Raw genomic sequence first — 20,290 nt, forward strand, 5'->3', positions numbered from 1 at the left:
TTGTTTTTATCAGTTCAACTGCCCCCACATGACTTTTTTTATTACAATAAAAATAATCTTGAAATTCACAATTAAAACATTAATATACACAAATACGCAAATTAATAATACGTATAAATCAAAGTACACCCCCCAAACCCTAAATAATATTATTATCTCTCTCTCCTTTTCATTTTCTTGCCTGCCTTCTCTTAATTTTCCTCTATTTATCAGTAAGTTTTTCTGCAATTTTCTTATTTTTTTTTTGCTTTTCATGGTAAACTGTAAAAATCATAATTTAATTTTTTATTCTTTTTTCTTGATTTTTTTCTAGCTCAATTTTAAGCAGTATCTTAGCATGATCTGTTCAAGAACTTGAAAATCCCTTGTTAATTACCAATCTTTGTATACCCTTTTAGTGAATTTAATTTTTCTTTGAATTTTCACACTGTAATTTGCCTAAAAATTGAATCTTTAAGTTGAGTTCAGTGAGTGTGTGTGTAAGTGCTTAAAGATTGAATCTTTAAGTTGAATTTCAAGTATTTATGTATATATGTACTTAAAAATTGAATCTTTAAGTTCATCTTAATGTGTGTGTGTGTGATTTTTTATTTTTTTTTGAAGTGTGTGAAAGTTTGATTTTAAGTGCTTAAAAATTGAATCTTTAAGTTGAATTTCAAGTGTATATGTGTGTATGTACTTAAAGATTGAATCTTGAAGTTGAATTGTAAGTATATATGTATGTAAGTACTTAAAGATTGAATCTTTAAGTTCTTTACTGACCAGTGTACTTTGGTTTTTTTATAGGTGTAATTTGTAACATTGGTGAGGGGTAAATCGGGAATTTTGTAAAATATGTCGGGATCTGAGACCCGAGCAGTAATGCCGCCAGCGTTCACACTTGGTGGGGTTCATAATTCTACGGTGCCAGCGCAAAGTATGCATCTTTCTTATACCTCAGATGGCACAGCATTGTATAAGCCACTCCCAAATTCACCTCCTGCTGCTCAGTACCAGCACCAGCAGCAGCAGCAGCCGCCCGTAAACCCGGCCGAGAATTCTGTAGCGGCGCAGCCAGTTGCTGTGGTGGTACCACCGCAGCAGCAGAATGTGAATGTGGGAGAGTTGATTAAGAAGAAACGAGGAAGGCCAAGAAAGTACGGGCCTGATGGGTCAATGGCATTGAGTCTTACAAGTCCAGGTAGTGGGGGCTTAGCTTCTCCGCTTCAGTCTCCACCGTCACAGCATGTTGTAAATTCTCCAATAGGAGGATCTGCATCGGGGTCTGAACCTAAGAAGGGTAGAGGAAGGCCACCTGGTTCAAGCAAGAAGCACCAAATGAAAGCCTTAGGTAATAGTATTTATATATATGTGCTACTGTGGTTATTGGTGATTTATTTATGGAAGATCATGAAATTTTAATAAATGGAAGTATAGATACTTGTTTGGCACATGGGGGAATATGGAATGTTTTATGTGTGTTGGTTTGTTTAAGATACCAAGTGTATTAGTTTTTTATGTTTTGTGGTGTTTTTGTAGTATGGGTTTTGCTTATTATGGTTTCTTTACCTCCATTTTCTAAATGGTTAAGGTGGTTAATTGGATAGGGTTATAAAGTATGCTAAATATGAATAATGTGTTGTGGTTAATTCTGTATGCATTTATTGAATGATGGGAATTTGTTATATTTATGAGTGGAGGAATAATGTGTTATATATTAGCGTAGATTGGTAAAAGTTGGGAATATGGCCATATGGGCATGCACTGCTGAAACTTTGGATCTGCTCCCTCTGAACCTGGAATCTTTTGGTGTGATATTACATGTATGTCCTTCTTGTTGTCATAGTGGCTTATTGAATTTGATACCAGATTTATGTGTAAAATACGTGTGTATTTGCTCTTATGTGTGATTTTAGTTTTCTAAATTTAGTGTCTCTTTGTCTTGTTTATAGCTGGTCTGAGAAGTATGGCTGTCTGCACTGGCTTGCAAAATTTGTGACTTCCTTATGACATGGAGAATAACTTATTTGTTTTAATATTTTTTTGTGTGTGTGCCCTTTTACCGAGGTGGGGAATATTTTGTTGTTTTTTTTTATCTGACTCTTGAGTTTTGTTATAGGTTATTTGTATTTTAGTAGCAATAATTGAAAATGTTAGAAAACCATGACATAATTGTTTCCTTTAAAATTATGTAGATCTGCATTTTTCTTCCTAATAACATTGGGGACTGAAACTCTGTCTGTACTAGCTTCTTTCTCTTACTCTGTATATGTCTGCCAATCAGCATTAATATAAACTTCACTTCTGTTGCTAAACTTTTTGTAGAGACTCTTTCTGTACTCGTATATGCAGGTAGGTAGACCTCAATATTAGCTGCAACTAATTGATTTCTCTAACTTTGAAACAGATTATAACTTCGCAGTATCAGCGGGAATAGGATTCACGCCACATATTATTGATGTGAAGGCTGGAGAGGTTTTTATTTACAATATTCTTTTTAAATCTATTTACAAAATAATTCTTTTATATATTTCTGCACTTGAATTGAATAATGAGCAGTAGATTTCATATCAATTTTATTATTTGCTCTGTTTGCATTTGTTGAAGTTGACGTAAAAATGGTTTAACCCGGTGTAGCTCTTATAATAACTTCTTCCTTGATCTGTTATAAGTTTGAGTAGAAGTCCAATACAAACAATAAATTGTAATTCAAATAGAATTATAATGTCAAAAATATAGTAGAGTTTCATTAGAATTTGAATTGAACATTAAAAAATTTATTATATACCTGCCAATTTATTTATGTAGTACTTTTTTTGTTCAATTAGAATTGTGATGCAAGTGTTATATTGAACCATTTATAGATTGAAATGAACTCTTTTTTTTGTACGTAAAATGTAATATCTGTGAAATGTTTTATGCAATTTTATATGTATTCATATTGTGACAAGTGATACTGAACATGTTTATATTAATCTGTTTTGTATTTGTCGTGTTTTAGTTAATGCGTAAATTAAGATGTGATCTAACCAAGTAAATTTTCTTAGATATGAGTATACGACACTATATCTGAATAAGCTCTATGTGCTTAACAGTTTTCCAAAGTTGTGACGATGTCACTATCCTAAATTGCTTTGTGCGGAGATAATACACAGTGTATGGAAGTGCATGATAACAAAATATCATACCATTCATCTGAAGTATAGATAAAATCCTTCATCAGTCAATGCCAACTTCAATTATTTTAAAAGTTTGATTTATCATTGTTTTTTGTCATAAGGATTATATGTGTAATTAAAGTTCCTCTTGTTTCCTTAAAAAGAACAATTGTATCTCTGATTAGTAATAGTGAGGGAAGTAGTTTGCAATCCGTGACCAAAAATAACACATGGTCTTTTTGTTGACCTTTACATGTTCGGTGCTGAACTGTTCATGATGTCAAGAATTACGTCTGCCCAAGCATTATAACTGAAACTTTTTCTTATCAACAATTTCAGGACGTGTCATCGAAAATAATGGCATTTTCTCAAAATGGTCCAAGGGCTGTATGTATTTTATCTGCAAATGGTGCCATATCAAATGTAACTCTACACCAGGCTGCAACTTCAGGTGGCACCGCAACATATGAGGTTTGTATATATCTATGCAGCTATACTCTTAATCTGTTTTTCTTTTGTAAATCATGGTTTTTCCTAATAGCAGGTTAATGTATAGCAATGTATGGAACATGTGATATTTTTCTATGCAAAGAGAACCAATAAACATTTCTTAGCAAAAAAGAAAAAGAACCAATACACAGTTATTTCATTTTTGTTTCCTGTGGTCTGTTTTGTCAGGTCCACATGATTTACTTTAATGCTGATTAGAGTTTTTAATAATTCTTAAACAACTGTCGTGGGCCTTGTGGCTAAAGAAGGACTATCCACCTCCAACGTTGTTCTTATAATGCTGTTCATATGTTCAGCCATACAATTAGTCATGTCCAGATTATGAGGATGCTATCTTTGTTCCTGCAGGGACGTTTTGATATTTTGTCCCTTTCCGGTTCATTTCTGTTATCAGAGGTAGGTGGTCAGCGAAGCAGGACAGGTGGACTAAGTGTGTCTTTATCTGGTCCAGATGGACGAGTTTTAGGCGGTTGTGTGGCAGGTCTTCTCACAGCTGCATCTCCTGTCCAGGTCCACATGCTTCTCTCATAACTATGCACTATATATAACTACACACTATAGATATTTGTATGACCACTTCGAATATGTGTGCATCGAGTTGCCCAAAATGTTGTATTATCTGCAAAGATAAAGTGATTGATTTGGTTCTTACTATTACTAAAACTCTTCTTCTTTGTTACCTCTTTTTGTTTTTTCCTGTTTCTGAGCTATGCTTGTGATTGTGATATATTGATCTAAAAGTTTGGTCTAAGAACTCCAAATGAATGTGCAGGTAATAGTCGGTAGTTTTGTTGTGGACGGACACAAGGGATCTAAGGCAGCCAACCAAACAGACCCTACATCTGCTGCAGCAAAGCTCATTCCAGGGAGTGGTGCAATTGGTCCTAGCAGCCCACCATCACGTGGAACTCTCAGTGAATCGTCCGGAGGGGCTGGCAGCCCACTCAACCAGAGTACAGGAGCATTGAACAACAACTTTCAAGGAATGTCAAGCATGCCATGGAAGTGATCTTTATGTTGCATTCTCACTGATTAGGCATGAGACTTCTAATATTAGTTAGCTGATTGTGTTACTGTTAGATGTTTGTAATGTAAGCTCTCAGTGTTGAGTTGGTTGTGCGAAAAATAAAGGACCGCAGTTGATGTCTCAAGCCCCACAGGTGATGTGGGGACGATACGAACCAAGTAGTGACGCCCCAGCCCTTGACTTAATTTCGTTTTAGGATCTATATTTGTTACCGTTAGATGTGATCATAAGCCGCGTGATGCAGCTTTGTTTTTAGGCTGCTGTGTTGTTGTAACTCCCTAGTTATTTGTTTTTATTCTTTGGTCTTGCATCTTGATGTTTGTTTATCGTATGCCAATCCAACTGCTGTATCTCTGTTCTGTCCTGATTTAAGAGTGTCAAATTTTAATTTTTGCACTGCCATCTATTGGAGTACAATGGATGTACATTGTTTTCGCGAAAGATAAAATGGACGTAAAGAGTGCACGACGGAAAGAAAATTCAATTTTAGTTGATTCAATTAAAATTGTAGTTTAGATTCAAGTCGGTGGCAAGGATATTTAGATTTAAGTTATAGTTTGGGTTCAAGTCGGTAACGAAGATGACCACTGTTTATTTAGATTCAAGTCAAGTCGCTAATATGATAAATTACAATAATTTGAATTCAAGTCGATAGCGAGGATGAATTACGGTGGTTTGAATTCAAGTCGATAGCAAGGATGATCGCGATGGTCACCAAGTGTGTCACCATTTGCTTTTTCATTTTTTTTACCAAGAGAGAAGAAATAATAACTCATTTATCTTTTAGTCCAATGGGCCAAATGCTAATAAAAAAATGGTACATTTGTGCATATAAAGCTGTAAATTACTGTACATAAACTTAGAAACTTATTTATCAATTTCCATAAATTTATTTATTTAATAATTACACGCTTATCAGTGTGTCTAGGGCTGTATTAACCAACCTAATCACACGAAATAGGAAACATAAACAAGAGCTTCAGGTTCAGACAGCAGCTTCAACCCTCTTTTAACCTTGTAAGTAAAATTCTTCATTTCACTTGTATGTACTTAGATTGTTATCTGATTTATTCAGAATTAGTGTAATATAAAATGGTTATGATTGATATTGTGTAATGTTTTGACATTTGGCTATATGGGTTTGGTGGGGTATACTAAATAGAGATGGACAAGTTTTGTGATCAAGGGTAGTATGAGTTAAAGATGTGATATGTTTGATTTGGTTTGTTTGTTTGTTTGTTTATAGATCTTTATAGTAAAATATTATTTAGGGTATTTATGTATTTTAGCTTAGATGTTGAATCTTGATTTTGGATGCTAGTGCATTGCTAGAATTGGGTTGGTTTTATTTTTTTGTAATGTGGATCATACTTTAAATTTGTTTGAATTTAGGCGGTAACCGCTAACGGCGTTAAACAATGCCTTAACGGTGTTAGATGACAATGTTATTGGCTAATAGCACTAAACGACGACGTTTGTGATCCGCAATGTTAAGGGACAACATTAGGCGTGATTGCGATATGATGCACTTATCGTGCTTAGCCGGACGTGCCACTAAACTTTTAGTGTCGTCGCCTCTCAGCCTAATAACCGTTTACGGATTTGATGGCTTGTCGGATAGGATGGCTATGTGGCTGCCCCAAGGATACCCTGCGACTCCAACATTAATATATCAGTGGCTGGTATCGTTCAACAGGTCTTAGTTGGTAGTCGTGGCATGAATCTATAGGTGTCAACGGAGCTGGAATTACTTTGTAGTATGCGTAAACAAAGCAATACAATAATGGCACGAACAATTAATTATGTAGGAATTTACCATCGTACAATATTACTGTTACAATTTTACCATGAAGTCTTGAACTGATAAAACCCAGAGCTTCACTTTGAATACGTAGTTTCGCTTTAGAACCCTTAAGTGAGTTGCATTATCAGCAGAAGTAAAACATTTTTCTGCTCTTCAAGTATATGTTGCTTTGACCTTTGTCATGGAATGGTTGACTAATTATTTGAATAAAGTATGTTGCAGGTACTTGAGAACTGTTAAGTTGACATTATGAGGATTAACAACTTGCGAGTTCAAAAGATTTATAGATAGACTATTTGGACCTAGTAAATTATAATGTTCTGTTATTTAGGTAAATTCAGATATATTTTCCTTGGAAGGATCGGCTGTTGTAGCATTCTCCCCTTGAGGTCAAGGCGTCAAGCATTAGCTTCTTTCTGTGTCCAGTCAATGGACTATGTCAGTACATTTTATAATGATCCAGTGATTTGAGGGATGGAAGCTGGACTACTAGTCAAGACCGGAAACGTAGAGGAATTTTACAGATGTGCAACAAATTTGCGAAACGATCACTTGCATTGTAGCCTAGTAGATACCCCTCTTCTCTGTGAATTTCCTGTGATTGACCATATCCGAAAAAATCTGCTGAATGACGCATTGCTCTTAAGCTATCTACACTATATTGTATCCATAGAGCAATAAAAACACTGTACTCGTCGCCTTTAATATAAATTTACAGTCACTAGATATTCATAATGACCTAGAGAACGCCATATTGGTACTTTTGTGCTGCTATGCCATGTCCTATCTACCACTAGTTGCTCTTAGTGACCCAGGAAACTACATATTGGTACTATCAAGTACTCGTACGCTCAACATGGCATGCTTTGTTTGCCATTAATCGAACCAGTAGCAACATTATATTTATTTGATCTTTGTTACTCGGACTCGGCTACAAGTATGAAGTATCCAACATGGATGTGCGTCTAAGTGTTAGACTCAGCCGCAGTTTGGTAGATTTTGGCCTAAAATAAGTGTCCAAGTCTAAGTATCGAGTGTCCGACACGGATTCTCAAGCAAAATGAAAAGTCCGACTAACATAATATTTTATAAACAACCCTTGGTATATCGCCACACCAGTTAATGTGCCTGTTAAGTACAGCCCCCCCCAATTACATAACACTATTTGACCCCGTAATTGTTGGTAAAATGTGGCCCAGAATACCGCAAATTGGGCAACTACTGAACTGCATGAGAAGTTGCCATAAGTTATCGAATGGTTTCCATCTTAAGTATCCGCTTTGTCCTTGAATGAATTGATTTCGTTAATTAGCTTAGAAATGTTTATTTTACATTCTATTTTGTCCAGTTCCGAAGTTATAAAATCATTTTCAACAGCTGACACAACTTGCTTTCTCCTTTGCTTGCAGTTTATTGTAAGTTGACTGATACGACTTATATCTAGCATTGTTACTTGTCCGATATAGATCTATAGAATCAACTGTAATAGTTGAACATGAAGTTATAGAAACATGGGCGATGGTTAAAGTCGTTTCTCATTTCTCATGCATAAATATGATATTATAGTCGTTTTGTTTATTTGATTAGTATGTGTTTGTTTGATTCCTTAATGAGAAGGATGATAATTAGAGATCTACTATCGTATCCTAATAAAAGATTGACCGAAATACTAGATATATGCTGACTTCTGTTTGAAATGACAGGATTTTTTCGATCAATTTGAAATGGAGACTCTACCTTCTGAGCTAATACTATGGCAAAATAAAGGGAAAGCAGTGGAGCCTAAAAATGAAAACAGAAATGGTTACTTTCCTGGAAACAGTAGCTTTCTGGCACAATTTAACCCTAACGAAAGACCTAGCTATGACACTATGCAATTATCTTTACTTCCAACACCTTCCAACTGGAACAGACCTTGCATGATGCCAATTTTATCAGTTCCCAATGTAGAAGAAGGTAGCTCAAAGGCTAATATTATCTTAATGGGAACAGCAAAAGAGGGAGGAACCGGACCTTCTGTCGGAGCTGTGGACATTGGTACTAGCAAGACTGCCTACTATTTTCGAGTTTCACTACCTGGTGTGAAGAAAGATCCTGGTATTCTCTTTTCCCCTTAAACTAGTACACTTTTTCCTGTAATGTTTTTATGTAGATATGTTCCTCTATAAACTGTCTTCGAAGTAATACTGTCACAACGTCTGATGCTAGACCAGATTGGAATAGTCTTCAGCAAACTTGGTTGGTAATGCTCAATCTTATCTGACAGGGAAGACTCCGCTTAAGGAGGGAAAAGGGAAAAGTGCCTACAATCATTGCAATGTTTTGCGTGTTCTCACGGGTGCCACAACATCTTGTTGATGGAATACTCGATCTGATTGATAGATTGTATAATCGACATATTATACCAAGTATTGTGGGGAGATGTTTCTCAATCCATATTACGCTCTCTTCATACTGTGTATTAGATAAGCTAACCCCTGATTATCACCATTTTGCACCAATTATTCGAATATATACCAATTTAGTTTTAGTATGCCAATGCGCATGAAGTGGCTGGCGGACAGCGAGTCTGCAGCCACTAATGTTTTAGTAATTATCTTTTGTTTATTTTTATTATGTTTTCTTGTTGATTATTAATACTAATTGATACATGCGTGACTTTGTGTAATATAGTATGTGTGTATCAAAAGCATAGTTCCGTTGTATTATTAAGTAATTACTGGGGACATGCGATTATTACAACGGTTTTTTATCGTAGTTATTTAATAATGAGAAGTCAAACTGTGTGATTTTGTGAAATTTGCATTCTTATCAATTAACCTGTTTATATACAAGAGGGAAGAATTCATATGTATTGACAGCGGAAGATCGTATCAGGCACTAGTTTTGACAATTATAATGTTTTTATTTTTCATCATTTAGTGTCATATAATATAGGCAGTTGGATTAGTCTGTTAAGATGGTGGTACATATATAATTCAGGTCTAATTACAGCAATCTTTGAATTTTAAATATGCTTGTAGAACTCAGTTACTGAAGTATAGGATCTCACTAGTCCAGTGAACCAAGATAGTTGTTTTGCCATAACAATATTCGATGTATCATGCCCTGCCTTTTCCAGATGTGTAGTTAATTATGCGATATTTTTTTCGAGATCGAACACAACTTGGTCTATAGACAAACTTTGAAGGACCTTAATCCGACTATGTAGTTGGTCTCTGCTGTATGTCCAATTTTAAACTAGCTACTTTTAAGAACAAAAAAGTTGGTGTTATCCTGTCATAAGGGTCATGGGATGCGACCGATGTCGCCTGCACTTTTTATTTAGTAACAATTATAAGTGGTGTTCTATTTAGGAAAAACCTTTATCGTTGCCCAAGGAATGCCTGAGAATTGAGATATAAGAGTTCTCATAATTTGTTTGTTTTTGGCACTCAAAACGCGGAACATGATCATGTTGTTAGTGGTCACTGCATTATTTTGCTCGTTCCCGCAATCTTTTGTACTTGTTACATCACTCGCATCTGTTTCAGTAGTTATAGCTCCTAAATGTTACTTCATTCCTTTTTTCCTTTGCATGATTTGTTTTAGAAAATTAGTAGCATTGTTGTTATTTCTATGATTCTAGCTATTAATATATGTTGTCTTTGCAGGTCAATTCAGCTGCGAGATAGAACATAATGGGAAGGTCCATGTTCGAGGCGTGACAACAACTGGTGAAAATTTTGTTTCAAGGCATACTCGAGTTTTTGAAATGAAAGTACAACAGCAGTGCCCGCCTGGTCCGTTCACCCTGTCTTTCAGCCTACCTGGACCTGTTGATCCAAGGATGTTCTTTCCAAACTTTAGGTCTGATGGCATCCTTGAAGCTGTTGCATTAAAGTACGAGTAATATCCGGTGTTACATAAATCAAAAGTATGAACTTGTAGTAGCTGCATCTTTGTATTTCCTGTCTTACTCTCTACAGCTTGGATTTGTTATGGTTTGTTCTTTCTTGATGTTGAAGATTAGAATGTTGTTATTTCTATGGAGATCAGGGGAGGAATATTACTCAGCTGAACTTCGTTTCTAATTCGGTATTCTTAGTATGACCGAGAAGTGTCAATCTTATTATATGATCATCGTGTCAAGAACAACAAACCGAACCAGAAGTCCAGAACAAAGAAACAACAATTGATACAAAGAAAACAAGTGAAGGTAATACAAAGATGAGTTTGCTTTAATCTACTTGGATTTGGTAGGATAAGAAGCCATTTTGTTGATGCCACATTTGCCTTCAGGCTTGCCAGTATTTCTCTTGAGCCTGATGTAACCTTTCTCTCCCCATTTAGGACCCCATGAGTTCTTCACAATTACGTAATCGCCGCCCTTAGTTGTTCCATATCCCACTGCAGCCACACCATGGTCCAGCTCTGTTCCACAATGCCCGTCAAACACACCCTACACAGACACAGGCCAATTTCAGTTAGATTGTTATCCGTTCTCGTTTTCAGTAGACAATTATAGTTCAGCTATGTATATAGGTCGTATACGGTGCACATGACTCATACTTAGACAATTATAGTTCAGCTACGTGTAGAGGTAGTATACTGTGCACATGACTCGTACTTGTGATCTAGCAGATAACAAGTAGACACTTGATCATCGCGTTAAAAGGACCTTTTAGTTGAGCGATGTATGTACAGATGAATCAAAAAACAAAATTAGGTACTGTGCTGCTCACCCCACAGTAGAACTGGAAGTCACGGCCAGAAGCCTCAATAGCAACACTCAGAGGTTGGTTTGCCAGTGCCTTAATCAAGCTTTCATCGCTGTTTCGTGGCACATCATGGTATCCGTTGATCGTTACTACTTGAAATTCATCCTGCAAAACACAAAAAACAGGAAACGAAAGAGTTAGATTATCGACATGCATCTTACAATGTTCTTGGCATCTGTTACCTTTTTCTCGTCGCAAGTGCCTTCTTCCATGATATAAGGGTAGTCATCCTCCTTGTGAAGTCCGCCATTGGACATAATGAAGGAGAATGCATAATCCATCAGACCTCCATTGCAACCATTGTTGAAGCTTGTATCACAATCAACCAGCTCTTGCTCTGACAACGATGTCAAGTTTCCGGTCACTATCTGGTTTATTCCCTCTACTGCAGCTACTGTCGAAAATGCCCAGCAGCTACCTGCAAATTGATCATGTTCTCAGAACATGTCACTTTGATTCTAAAAGCAAATTATTCAAGAACAAGAAACATGAACTTATACTTACCACATTGGCCTTGATTCTTGACATTAGTGACAGCTCCTTTCTTTCTCCAGTCCACAGATTTCGGCAAATCAACAACATCTCTGTAAATGAAGTCTTCAGGATTGGACTCTCTCCTTGTAGACAAGTCAACCTTGAGGCCTAAATACATCTTCTTGAACTCATCATGGCTCAGATCAGCAAACTCATTCAGTCCAAGCCAGTAGCTACTAATTTTCTTGTTCGTTTCATCGATATGCATCAAGTTCTCCTTAAAAATCTCGAACCTATGCAGCTTCTCTTCAATGCTTTCATAACTCTTGCCATGCTTTGCAAGCCAAGATTCAAACAAATTAATGAGTTTGTCGATGCATGTCAAGTCATCCGGTGCATAGCCAACGATTGAGAAATCGCGAGCCAGCACTGACGTGGCGAAAATCGCTGCCACGAGGAATGTTAGGAAGAGGAGAGGCTTGGAGGAAGAGAAGAATGCCATATCAGGAGAAGGCTTAGAAGGTGATGAAATGAGCACAAGTGCATGGGGCTTATATACAAGTTTTTGCAACATAAAATAATATAAATGTATGTAGGATTAGTCTTTGGTGTTGCTTTCAAGTAAAGATGTTGAATAAATTTCTTAGAGATTGTAAGAAATAAGGCTTTAAGGATGGTTCTCTTTTGAGAAAGCTTTAGATCCAAGCATGTCTTTCCAGGTTAATCATGATACAAGTAGTAGGTAGAAAAGAATAAAGCAGGGCCTGTCAAAATAGAAACTGGGCTGTTAACAAGCCCATTTGGAGCTTTATATGGGCTTGGACTATCAAAGGTTAAAAGACATTTTCATATATGAAGCCCTTAACTAAACATTTTCTTTTACTTCAAACCCCGTACATTTTGGGTGAAACACAAATTTAGCCTATTTTTACACAAAATTAATAAAAATGACCAATTTCTAAAAAATTGGCCAACTTTAGCTGATGGGATACCCAACTCTGAGTGGAGTATTCACTTTATATGAGATACCCAACTGTCACTGGAGTATCTCATATATGAAATACCCAACTACCGGTGGAGTATCTTATACAAATTCGGATACCCAACTCACAGTGGAGTATTCAATCGGTTAAAATTGACCACTTTTTTCAGAATGACTATTTTGGTTAATTTTTATCAAAAATTTGCTATTTTTGTCATTTTTTCATCCATTTTTATATTTGAGCGCTCGCCCGCCGATATCAATTGTTGATAAATTATCTGTTTACACAAATTTTTTTTGTTAATTCGGTGTCCGGACCAGTTTCGCGCACCTCAACTAATCCGGAAGACTACTAGCACACTCGTACCTACCAAACATGTTAATCAACTTATTTCCGTCAATAGAATGACGTGACCTTATATATTTACATCAATTTTTCGTGTTAAAAATATCCGTAAAAAAAATTAAATCACGAACGAACAATTACGGATATCGTTTATCGGGAACAAAGACCCTTTAATAGCAACCTGTGCATGTGAACTGGTCCCCTGAAATAGTGGGGAGAGGGACGGTGGGAGTCTAATGAAAAGATACATGGTGACTTGCAAGACTTTTTAGGTCCTCTGTTTCAACTGCCAATTCACGTTACCAATTCAAGCTCCATCTCTTGGTCCATGTTACCATGTACATTAATATTTACATTTCGTTTTCTTTCCTAGAGAATTCAATGTCATGTGTGTACCTGATATATATTCTTCTACTTTTTTGCTAATTGTACCTCAGATATATTTATACAGTACCGGGTGTGTGTTTGTATTATAATTTCGTTTAAGATGATTTTATAGTTGGGTTGAACTTATCACACGTACCGAATTATTTGTTAATTTTGTTTGTATTTTAACGCGATAAGTTTGGTTCGACATACTTATTAAATATAAGTCTAACTCAGGTACCAATCGCACACCATATCCGCGATCCGTGAATAGGGTTTTAAGACGATAAATTATTCGAGTTATAATTTCCGTAGCTATTTTTTTAATCATAGCCGTTAAATGATTGATTCATCAACTAAAAACCTACTTGTTACATAAAGGTTCCCTGACTAACCATTGTCCCGGAACTATCTCCCATAATATAATTAGAAACCGGAGAGACAAGTTAGCAAAATAAAGAAAAACAAATTCAGGAAACAAATATTAGACATGGTGAAAACTTGAAAAGACAGTGAGTAGGCTTGGGGGACGTTGTATTTGTACTTGGGCCTACAACTAGTAGATGGACTCAGAGTGCTAAAGGGCCCCCACCCGGACTTGCGAATATTGAATTGAAGGATGGATGAAGGCCCACGTTCAGTCTCTATCGAATCACGATGCCCCACTTTTACTATTGTACCTAGCCACCGTCCTTATTTACTACCCCCTATTTATTGCTTAACCAACTCATTCCTCTCCCTCTCTTTTTTCCCCACAAATTTAATTGTATAATTTTTTGTTACTCGTCAATTTACACTCCATCCGAATTTATCCGAATGTATGATTATGACTCCTGAGTCAGAGTCTGTCGCTTAAATACGGTTTATCTTAGTTCACGTGATTTGCAGGCTATTACGTGAGCCCGTAAGGTTTACCCAGTGCACATTCGAAGGGTAGCGGCTGCGGATTACTTATGTTAAAAATAATAACAATAATAATAATAATAATACACTCCATCCAATAACAACATGAAATTTTACGAGTTTCAAAAATATTCAAAAATATTTTTAATATAATAATGTATCCAAAAAAAATCCATATATATGTGTTTATTATTTAATTTACAACTTCTTTTATAGTAATATCGGGATACTCATCACATATTAACACAAAAAGAAGGTACATTATACCACCAATGATTTCCGTAATTCAAAAAAATGGCAATCAATTCGGAGTACGCAACATTGTTCTAATTCTAATGTCATCTCTTACTTTAATTTAGTAAGATTCTATGAAAAATAATGAATTAGAATTAGGAATTAAAAAAAAATTAATACATTGGAGAATCTTATACTCACAACAGAAGCTTATACATTGGGGTATGACCATCAACTTTTATTTCACAATTTTAATTTTTATATAAGCAATTAAATATAAATGTTTAGTATTAGAAAAAATCTATGAACCATAAAAATATTATAATAATAATAAATTTTATATATTAAATTAAAATAAAATTATTGACTTAATATATTTTAAATTAAAAATATTTATTACAACACTCAACCAAACACATGATATCAGATATGATACATGATCCTCATACCACTCTAACCCGATTCCTGATTCTAACCTGATGCCTTATCTTGAACCAAACGACCCCTCAATACCTTAAGATAGTAGCGTGAACTTATACAGTTATACTCTTCGACACCCTCTAGTACATTTTGCTACGATTAACAATAATAAATATTAATATTTAATAATAAATATTTAAATTAAATAAATGGAGTGCACGAGAGGCGTTTCTCCCAAAACCGAGATCTGATATAACTAGTAAAGAAAGACAAGAAATGCGGGATCTTATAATGTTGCGTTGGCTACATACATCAATATTGGTATTATATACTTCATCCGTCCCTCTTAATTCTTTACATTGGGTGATGGGGGATCGGCACGCACTTTAATGTTCTTATTAAATGCTCTTATTAAATATAGTTATATATATATTAATTTGTTTTCTTCTAAATAAAATTATAATGCTTAAACTTGTTATGGATCAAAAACTAAGATGTATAATTGTTTCGGTTATTTCGGTTATTTCGGTTCGCTATTCGGTTAACCGAACCGAATGCTCACCCCTATCTAGGAGCATTCAGCTTAGCGTATTCGGTGAACTTTTGCCCTGGTCCTCCCTTCTTGAGGTTTGAATCAGGGTTTTACTCGGTTCTAGGATACTTGTCCTTGGCGATATACTTCATATCAGTTTTCCGGCTTCTTGCCTCCAGTGGGCCATTACTTACTACAGTCTTCCTCATGCTTTCTTCAACCTTGATATACTTCCTTGCCCTATCCTGGAGCTGCAACATGCTTTCAGGGGGACGTTTGGTCAAGGACATCTTAAAAAACTCATCCCTAGTTCCTTGTTGCAGCGCTATCATGGCTACCTTATCATCAAGGTCTGGACTTTTAAAGTCTCCTTTGTGAAATGATTCAGGTAATCTCTCAAGGATTCCTTTGTTCCCTGCACAATGCTCATGAGAGATGCTGAACTTTTCTCATGAACTCTCCCACTGATGAATTGCTTAATAAAAGCCTGACTTGATTCTCTGAAAGAACCAATAGAGTTTGGGGGCAAGCGACTATACCACCTTTGAGCCATACCCGACAGAGTTTGAGGAAAGGTCCGACACTTAATAGCATCATTCACGGGTTGCAACAGCAGTGCATTAGAGAATGTTCTAACATGATTAGCGGGATCTCCCGTGCCATCATAAGCTTTGATAGTTGGCATCTTGAACTTCCTTGAGATATGGGCATTCATTATTTCTTCAGTGAAGGGCGGAGTAGGATCATCAGGATCTCCAAGTGGAAGAAGATTGCTTGGATCAGCCCTTGGGACAACAACCCTTCTCCGTACTGGACCATCCAGGTCTATGATAGGAGGAGGATTTCTCCCCCTAGGAGGTACTGGGGGTCTGGAGGTCTGGTGCGCCTCAGCCTTTGAATCTCAGCCTCATGAGCCCTGATCCTTTCGTGCACTTCTTGGGGATTCGTCCCTTGGGTGATTTGAGGACGTTGGCTTCCATCAGTCATCGGTTCTTTGCCAGCACGTCTCCTTCTTGGGGCTACTTCATCATCCGAAGATTCGGAGTCTCTCTCAGTGTAAGGACCAGAAAATTCCATATCCTTAGGGATAGGAGCCAAACCTCGTATGTAGGGGGGTGATCGCCCTCGTGCTTCATTCCGTCCAGCATGTCCACTTCCTCAAACCTCAGGGTGAAGAGGCATCTCATAAGGGGGGTTAGTGGTGACAACAGTTGAATACTCGTACCCAATGGGTCGAGAATTCACAGGTGCATGTAATTGTTGAACTTGAGGATTCGTACCTTGAATAGCATGGGGAATCGTCCCTTGTGGCTGAGGTTGAGTTGCCCCTATCCGGGCTTCCCCTTGGGTAGGTGCATAAATTGAATGAGGAGGTATCTCCATGGTGGATGAAATCACCTGGGTTGTCCCTCATGGTGTTCCTTCCTCCATAGCTCTAATTGTTCTCCGCGTTCTCGCCATGGTTGTTGTTATGTTTTCCCACAGACGGCGCCAAATGTTATGGATCAAAAACTAAGATGTATAATTGCTGTATTTATTACTAAGGAACGTGAGTTTCGAAGCTCGATTTGACTGCTCTTGTGTTTCGTGACTCAATCTGTCTTAACAAGATGCCTACGTACCTTACTGATTGCCAAGGATCAAGTAAAAAAACGTAGTTCTGATTTGTGGGGTGAGGCCCCTTATATAGATGTGGGAAGTCCTTGAAATGGACTTGGTATAGAAGACTTGGTGGGCAAGTCTCAGAATGAGAATGGACTTTGGAATCCTAAGAGGTAGGAAGTTGATTCCTTATCCTATGAGGTTCCTTGGAGGCCAATCTACAAGGATTTATATCCCCACTAGGACTTATCTTAATAACTGTTTTTCTCCCTTATTAATTAATTACGAAATTAATTAATAATCAGGGTTTTGGGCCTTCTTTGTTCCATCAGGCCTGATCTGGTCCATCAGGCCTGATCAATGTGTTAACCTTTTGGTTTGAATATCATACATCTCCTTATTGGGCCTGACAGCCCGCATCTTGTATAATCAATGTAATATTTAATTACACAATCAGGATTTATCTATCCCTATCAAAACTTTTATACAAAAAAATATTAAAAATAAATTACGGAGATATACTTTATAGTTGCCTTAAAATGCGTGTCAAGCATGTGTAAAAAAATTGTAAAGAAATAAGAGAGACGGAGGTAATATATTATACTACCTCCGTCCCCCTCAATTCTTTACATTGGAACGGGAACTCGGCACATACTTTAATGCTCTTATTAAATGTAGTTGCATAATTATTTTTTAATTTTTTTTTTCTAAATAGAAATATAATGTTCAAACTTTTATATAAAAAAAGAAAATTAAAAAAATAAATTATGGAAGTATACTTTATAATTGTCTTAAAATATGTGTCAAACATGTGAAAAAAACTGTAAAAAAATGAGAGAGACAGAAGTAGTATTAAAATTTTGATAGACGGGAGTTGAAAACAAACCAAAAATCATCCTACAAAATCCGTAGAATGCACAATGTAAGCCTTTTCTTTGTTGTTTTGATGGCCAAAATCCACTTTAAAATAAAAGGAGGCACCGTGCAGTCATAAAAGTTGTTTTGGGTTATAAAAGGTCCCCCAACATGATCATTTGGTGATTCAAGTAGCCAGGAGAAGGACCTGCACAATTTTCAGCTTTCATTTTCTCCAGCTGATGATTTTCGATACAAATAATATACTTGCAGCTGAAATGTAGCATATAAAGATGACATAATATTGACACAAAATTCTAGAATTTCATGTACATTGTGATGGTGAAATTTTAACATTCGGATCAATGTTCTAAAAATCCCGACTTTTTTTAAAAAAATCAATTAATCCCTGATTAATTCTTAAAAAATATTTGATCGGTTTTAATTTTGAAATCCGATTAATATTTATAAATTATTTTTTAATTATATATTTCATACTCTCTCTGTCCCGCTGAAAAGTTTACTTACAATATTTGCACGCATTTCGAGTCTTCTATAAAATATAGTTTCATAATATTTTTTTTGAATAAAAGTTTAATAGAATTTTTTTTTAAAAAAAATATTATAAAAATATACTTTAAACAAGCATTGAAAAGCGTGCCGAAAAGCAACGTACACAATCCGGCGAAACGAGGGAGTAATGAATAAGATAAATATATTTAAATATTATTAAAATATTTAAATATATCCGATCTTTATTTCGATTAACCCTCTGATTAATTTCCGATTTTCCGATTAATCTTTAATCATTAACTTAGTAGCAACATGTAATAATTAAAATAAGTAAAAAGTGTATTCATGTGAAATTAAAAGCTAAAAATAGTCTTACAACCAGGAATGCTATACATAATAGGAGATCTAAATAGCTAGCTAGGTTTCTTGTAGTTGGTTTAGATAAAGATGACATCACCCTAGTAATTACAGTATATTTAAAGGCTATGACCACCTAATATATAGCTGCTCCTCTTTGTTAAGTCTATCACTTTCTGATTTCTGCTCATCATATCATAGCAAAAGCCTGCCTCTTTTATCACAAACACGCATAAATTTCGATTTCTCATTCCCCTTTTTCTTTCATTTTTTGAAATTTTAAGTTATTTTATTCATTCATAATTTACTTAATTTGGATGGCTTTTACAGATGGGCTCACTGTACATACCCCCTGTCATAGCTTTTATTACCCCCCAAATCTCTTCCTCATCCTTCACCTTCGGTTTCAGTGCACCCTTCCAAAATCTACTCTATCTTTTCATATTTCTATAATATATTCTCTACAAAGTAACATGGTAACTACCCAACACGGGTGTCGTAGTTGGTTTAGAGTATGATTGTAGGCTTAACATCCCAAGGTAGTTGGTTTAGAGTGTGATTGTAGGTTTAACATCCCAAGGTCACAAGTTGGAACACTCGAGAAGACACGGAAGTACTCCCTCCGTCCCTAAAAACGTTTTCTATTTGTGTTTGACACGTTTGTCAATGCACACTTTTTATTGTTTATATCTTTAATTTCGTATTAGTATTAAATATAAAACTTTATTGTATTAAAATACTCGTAAATACGAATTCAACAAGATCACTCATGACTATGTTTTATCTTAGAGATTAGACGTAAATTAATAGTCAATTGTTTAATATGAGTAGTGCCAGAAGTCAAAATATGAAATGTATTACGGGACGGTGGGAGTAAGTGGATTACCATGCTTGGTGGGTATGTACGAGTGTGCTAGCAGTCTTCCGGATTAATTGAAATGCGTGAAAGCACACACCAGACACAGGATAAAAAAAAGTAACATGATAACTTATTTAGTTATTGTTGGATAAAATATATAAGTCGTAATGCTTTATTGCGCCTGTCACAATATTACATTACGATAGTCGTAATATTTTATTAGGGCTAATGTATTCCAGTCATGTTAACTATGTATAATTTACCTATTAATAATATATATATATATATATATATGTATTTTCGAATCCTGACAAACGTATATTACAATCTCCTTCGTCAATGAAAAAATCACTTCTTTCTGCATTCAAGATTTTTTCGATATTTTTGTTTCGTATAGAAATATAAAGTATATAGTCTTATATAAACAAAAAAAATAAAAAAATAATATTAAAAATACCTCTAAATGAAAATACCGTGAAAAAATAAGGGACTCATTTATTTTGAAACAGAGGTCCATAGAAAGAATCCCGGGCCCTACGTATATTGTAAACACAAATAGTTCTGCATGTCATATTTCAACTTACAACATCAGCTATATAAGTGAATGTA

The 20,290-nt window shown here is 35.7% G+C and overlaps 3 protein-coding genes across 4 annotated transcripts; 2 read left to right on the forward strand and 1 right to left on the reverse strand.

The window, feature by feature from the left end:
* Nucleotides 1-90: 90 nt before the first annotated feature.
* Nucleotides 91-4,984, forward strand: LOC141709050 (AT-hook motif nuclear-localized protein 10). Of its 2 annotated transcripts, none has more exons than XM_074512942.1 (6): nucleotides 91-212; nucleotides 787-1,330; nucleotides 2,387-2,454; nucleotides 3,477-3,608; nucleotides 3,996-4,157; nucleotides 4,420-4,984. In XM_074512942.1, the coding sequence occupies exons 2-6, from the start codon at nucleotides 835-837 to the stop codon at nucleotides 4,654-4,656; spliced, it is 1,095 nt and encodes a 364-aa protein (XP_074369043.1). In that variant the 5' UTR covers nucleotides 91-212; nucleotides 787-834; the 3' UTR covers nucleotides 4,657-4,984. The 2 variants fall into 2 exon arrangements, with proteins under 2 accessions (XP_074369043.1, XP_074369045.1); XM_074512944.1 differs by lacking the exon at nucleotides 91-212 and adding an exon at nucleotides 459-479.
* Nucleotides 4,985-5,557: 573 nt separating this feature from the next.
* On the forward strand, nucleotides 5,558-10,594 carry LOC141709052 (increased DNA methylation 3-like). Its single transcript, XM_074512946.1, has 3 exons — nucleotides 5,558-5,691; nucleotides 8,182-8,575; nucleotides 10,132-10,594. The coding sequence occupies exons 2-3, from the start codon at nucleotides 8,203-8,205 to the stop codon at nucleotides 10,368-10,370; spliced, it is 612 nt and encodes a 203-aa protein (XP_074369047.1). The 5' UTR covers nucleotides 5,558-5,691; nucleotides 8,182-8,202; the 3' UTR covers nucleotides 10,371-10,594.
* Nucleotides 10,568-12,245, reverse strand: LOC141709051 (cysteine protease XCP1-like). The gene is made up of 4 exons (XM_074512945.1): nucleotides 11,743-12,245; nucleotides 11,421-11,656; nucleotides 11,203-11,343; nucleotides 10,568-10,919 (listed from the first exon to the last, which is right to left on the reverse strand). The coding sequence occupies exons 1-4, from the start codon at nucleotides 12,212-12,214 to the stop codon at nucleotides 10,704-10,706; spliced, it is 1,065 nt and encodes a 354-aa protein (XP_074369046.1). The 5' UTR covers nucleotides 12,215-12,245; the 3' UTR covers nucleotides 10,568-10,703.
* Between the last annotated feature and the right edge of the window lie 8,045 nt (nucleotides 12,246-20,290).

The sequence above is a fragment of the Apium graveolens genome, chromosome 2, assembly GCF_009905375.1.
Source record: "Apium graveolens cultivar Ventura chromosome 2, ASM990537v1, whole genome shotgun sequence".
Classification (NCBI taxonomy): domain Eukaryota; kingdom Viridiplantae; phylum Streptophyta; class Magnoliopsida; order Apiales; family Apiaceae; genus Apium; species Apium graveolens.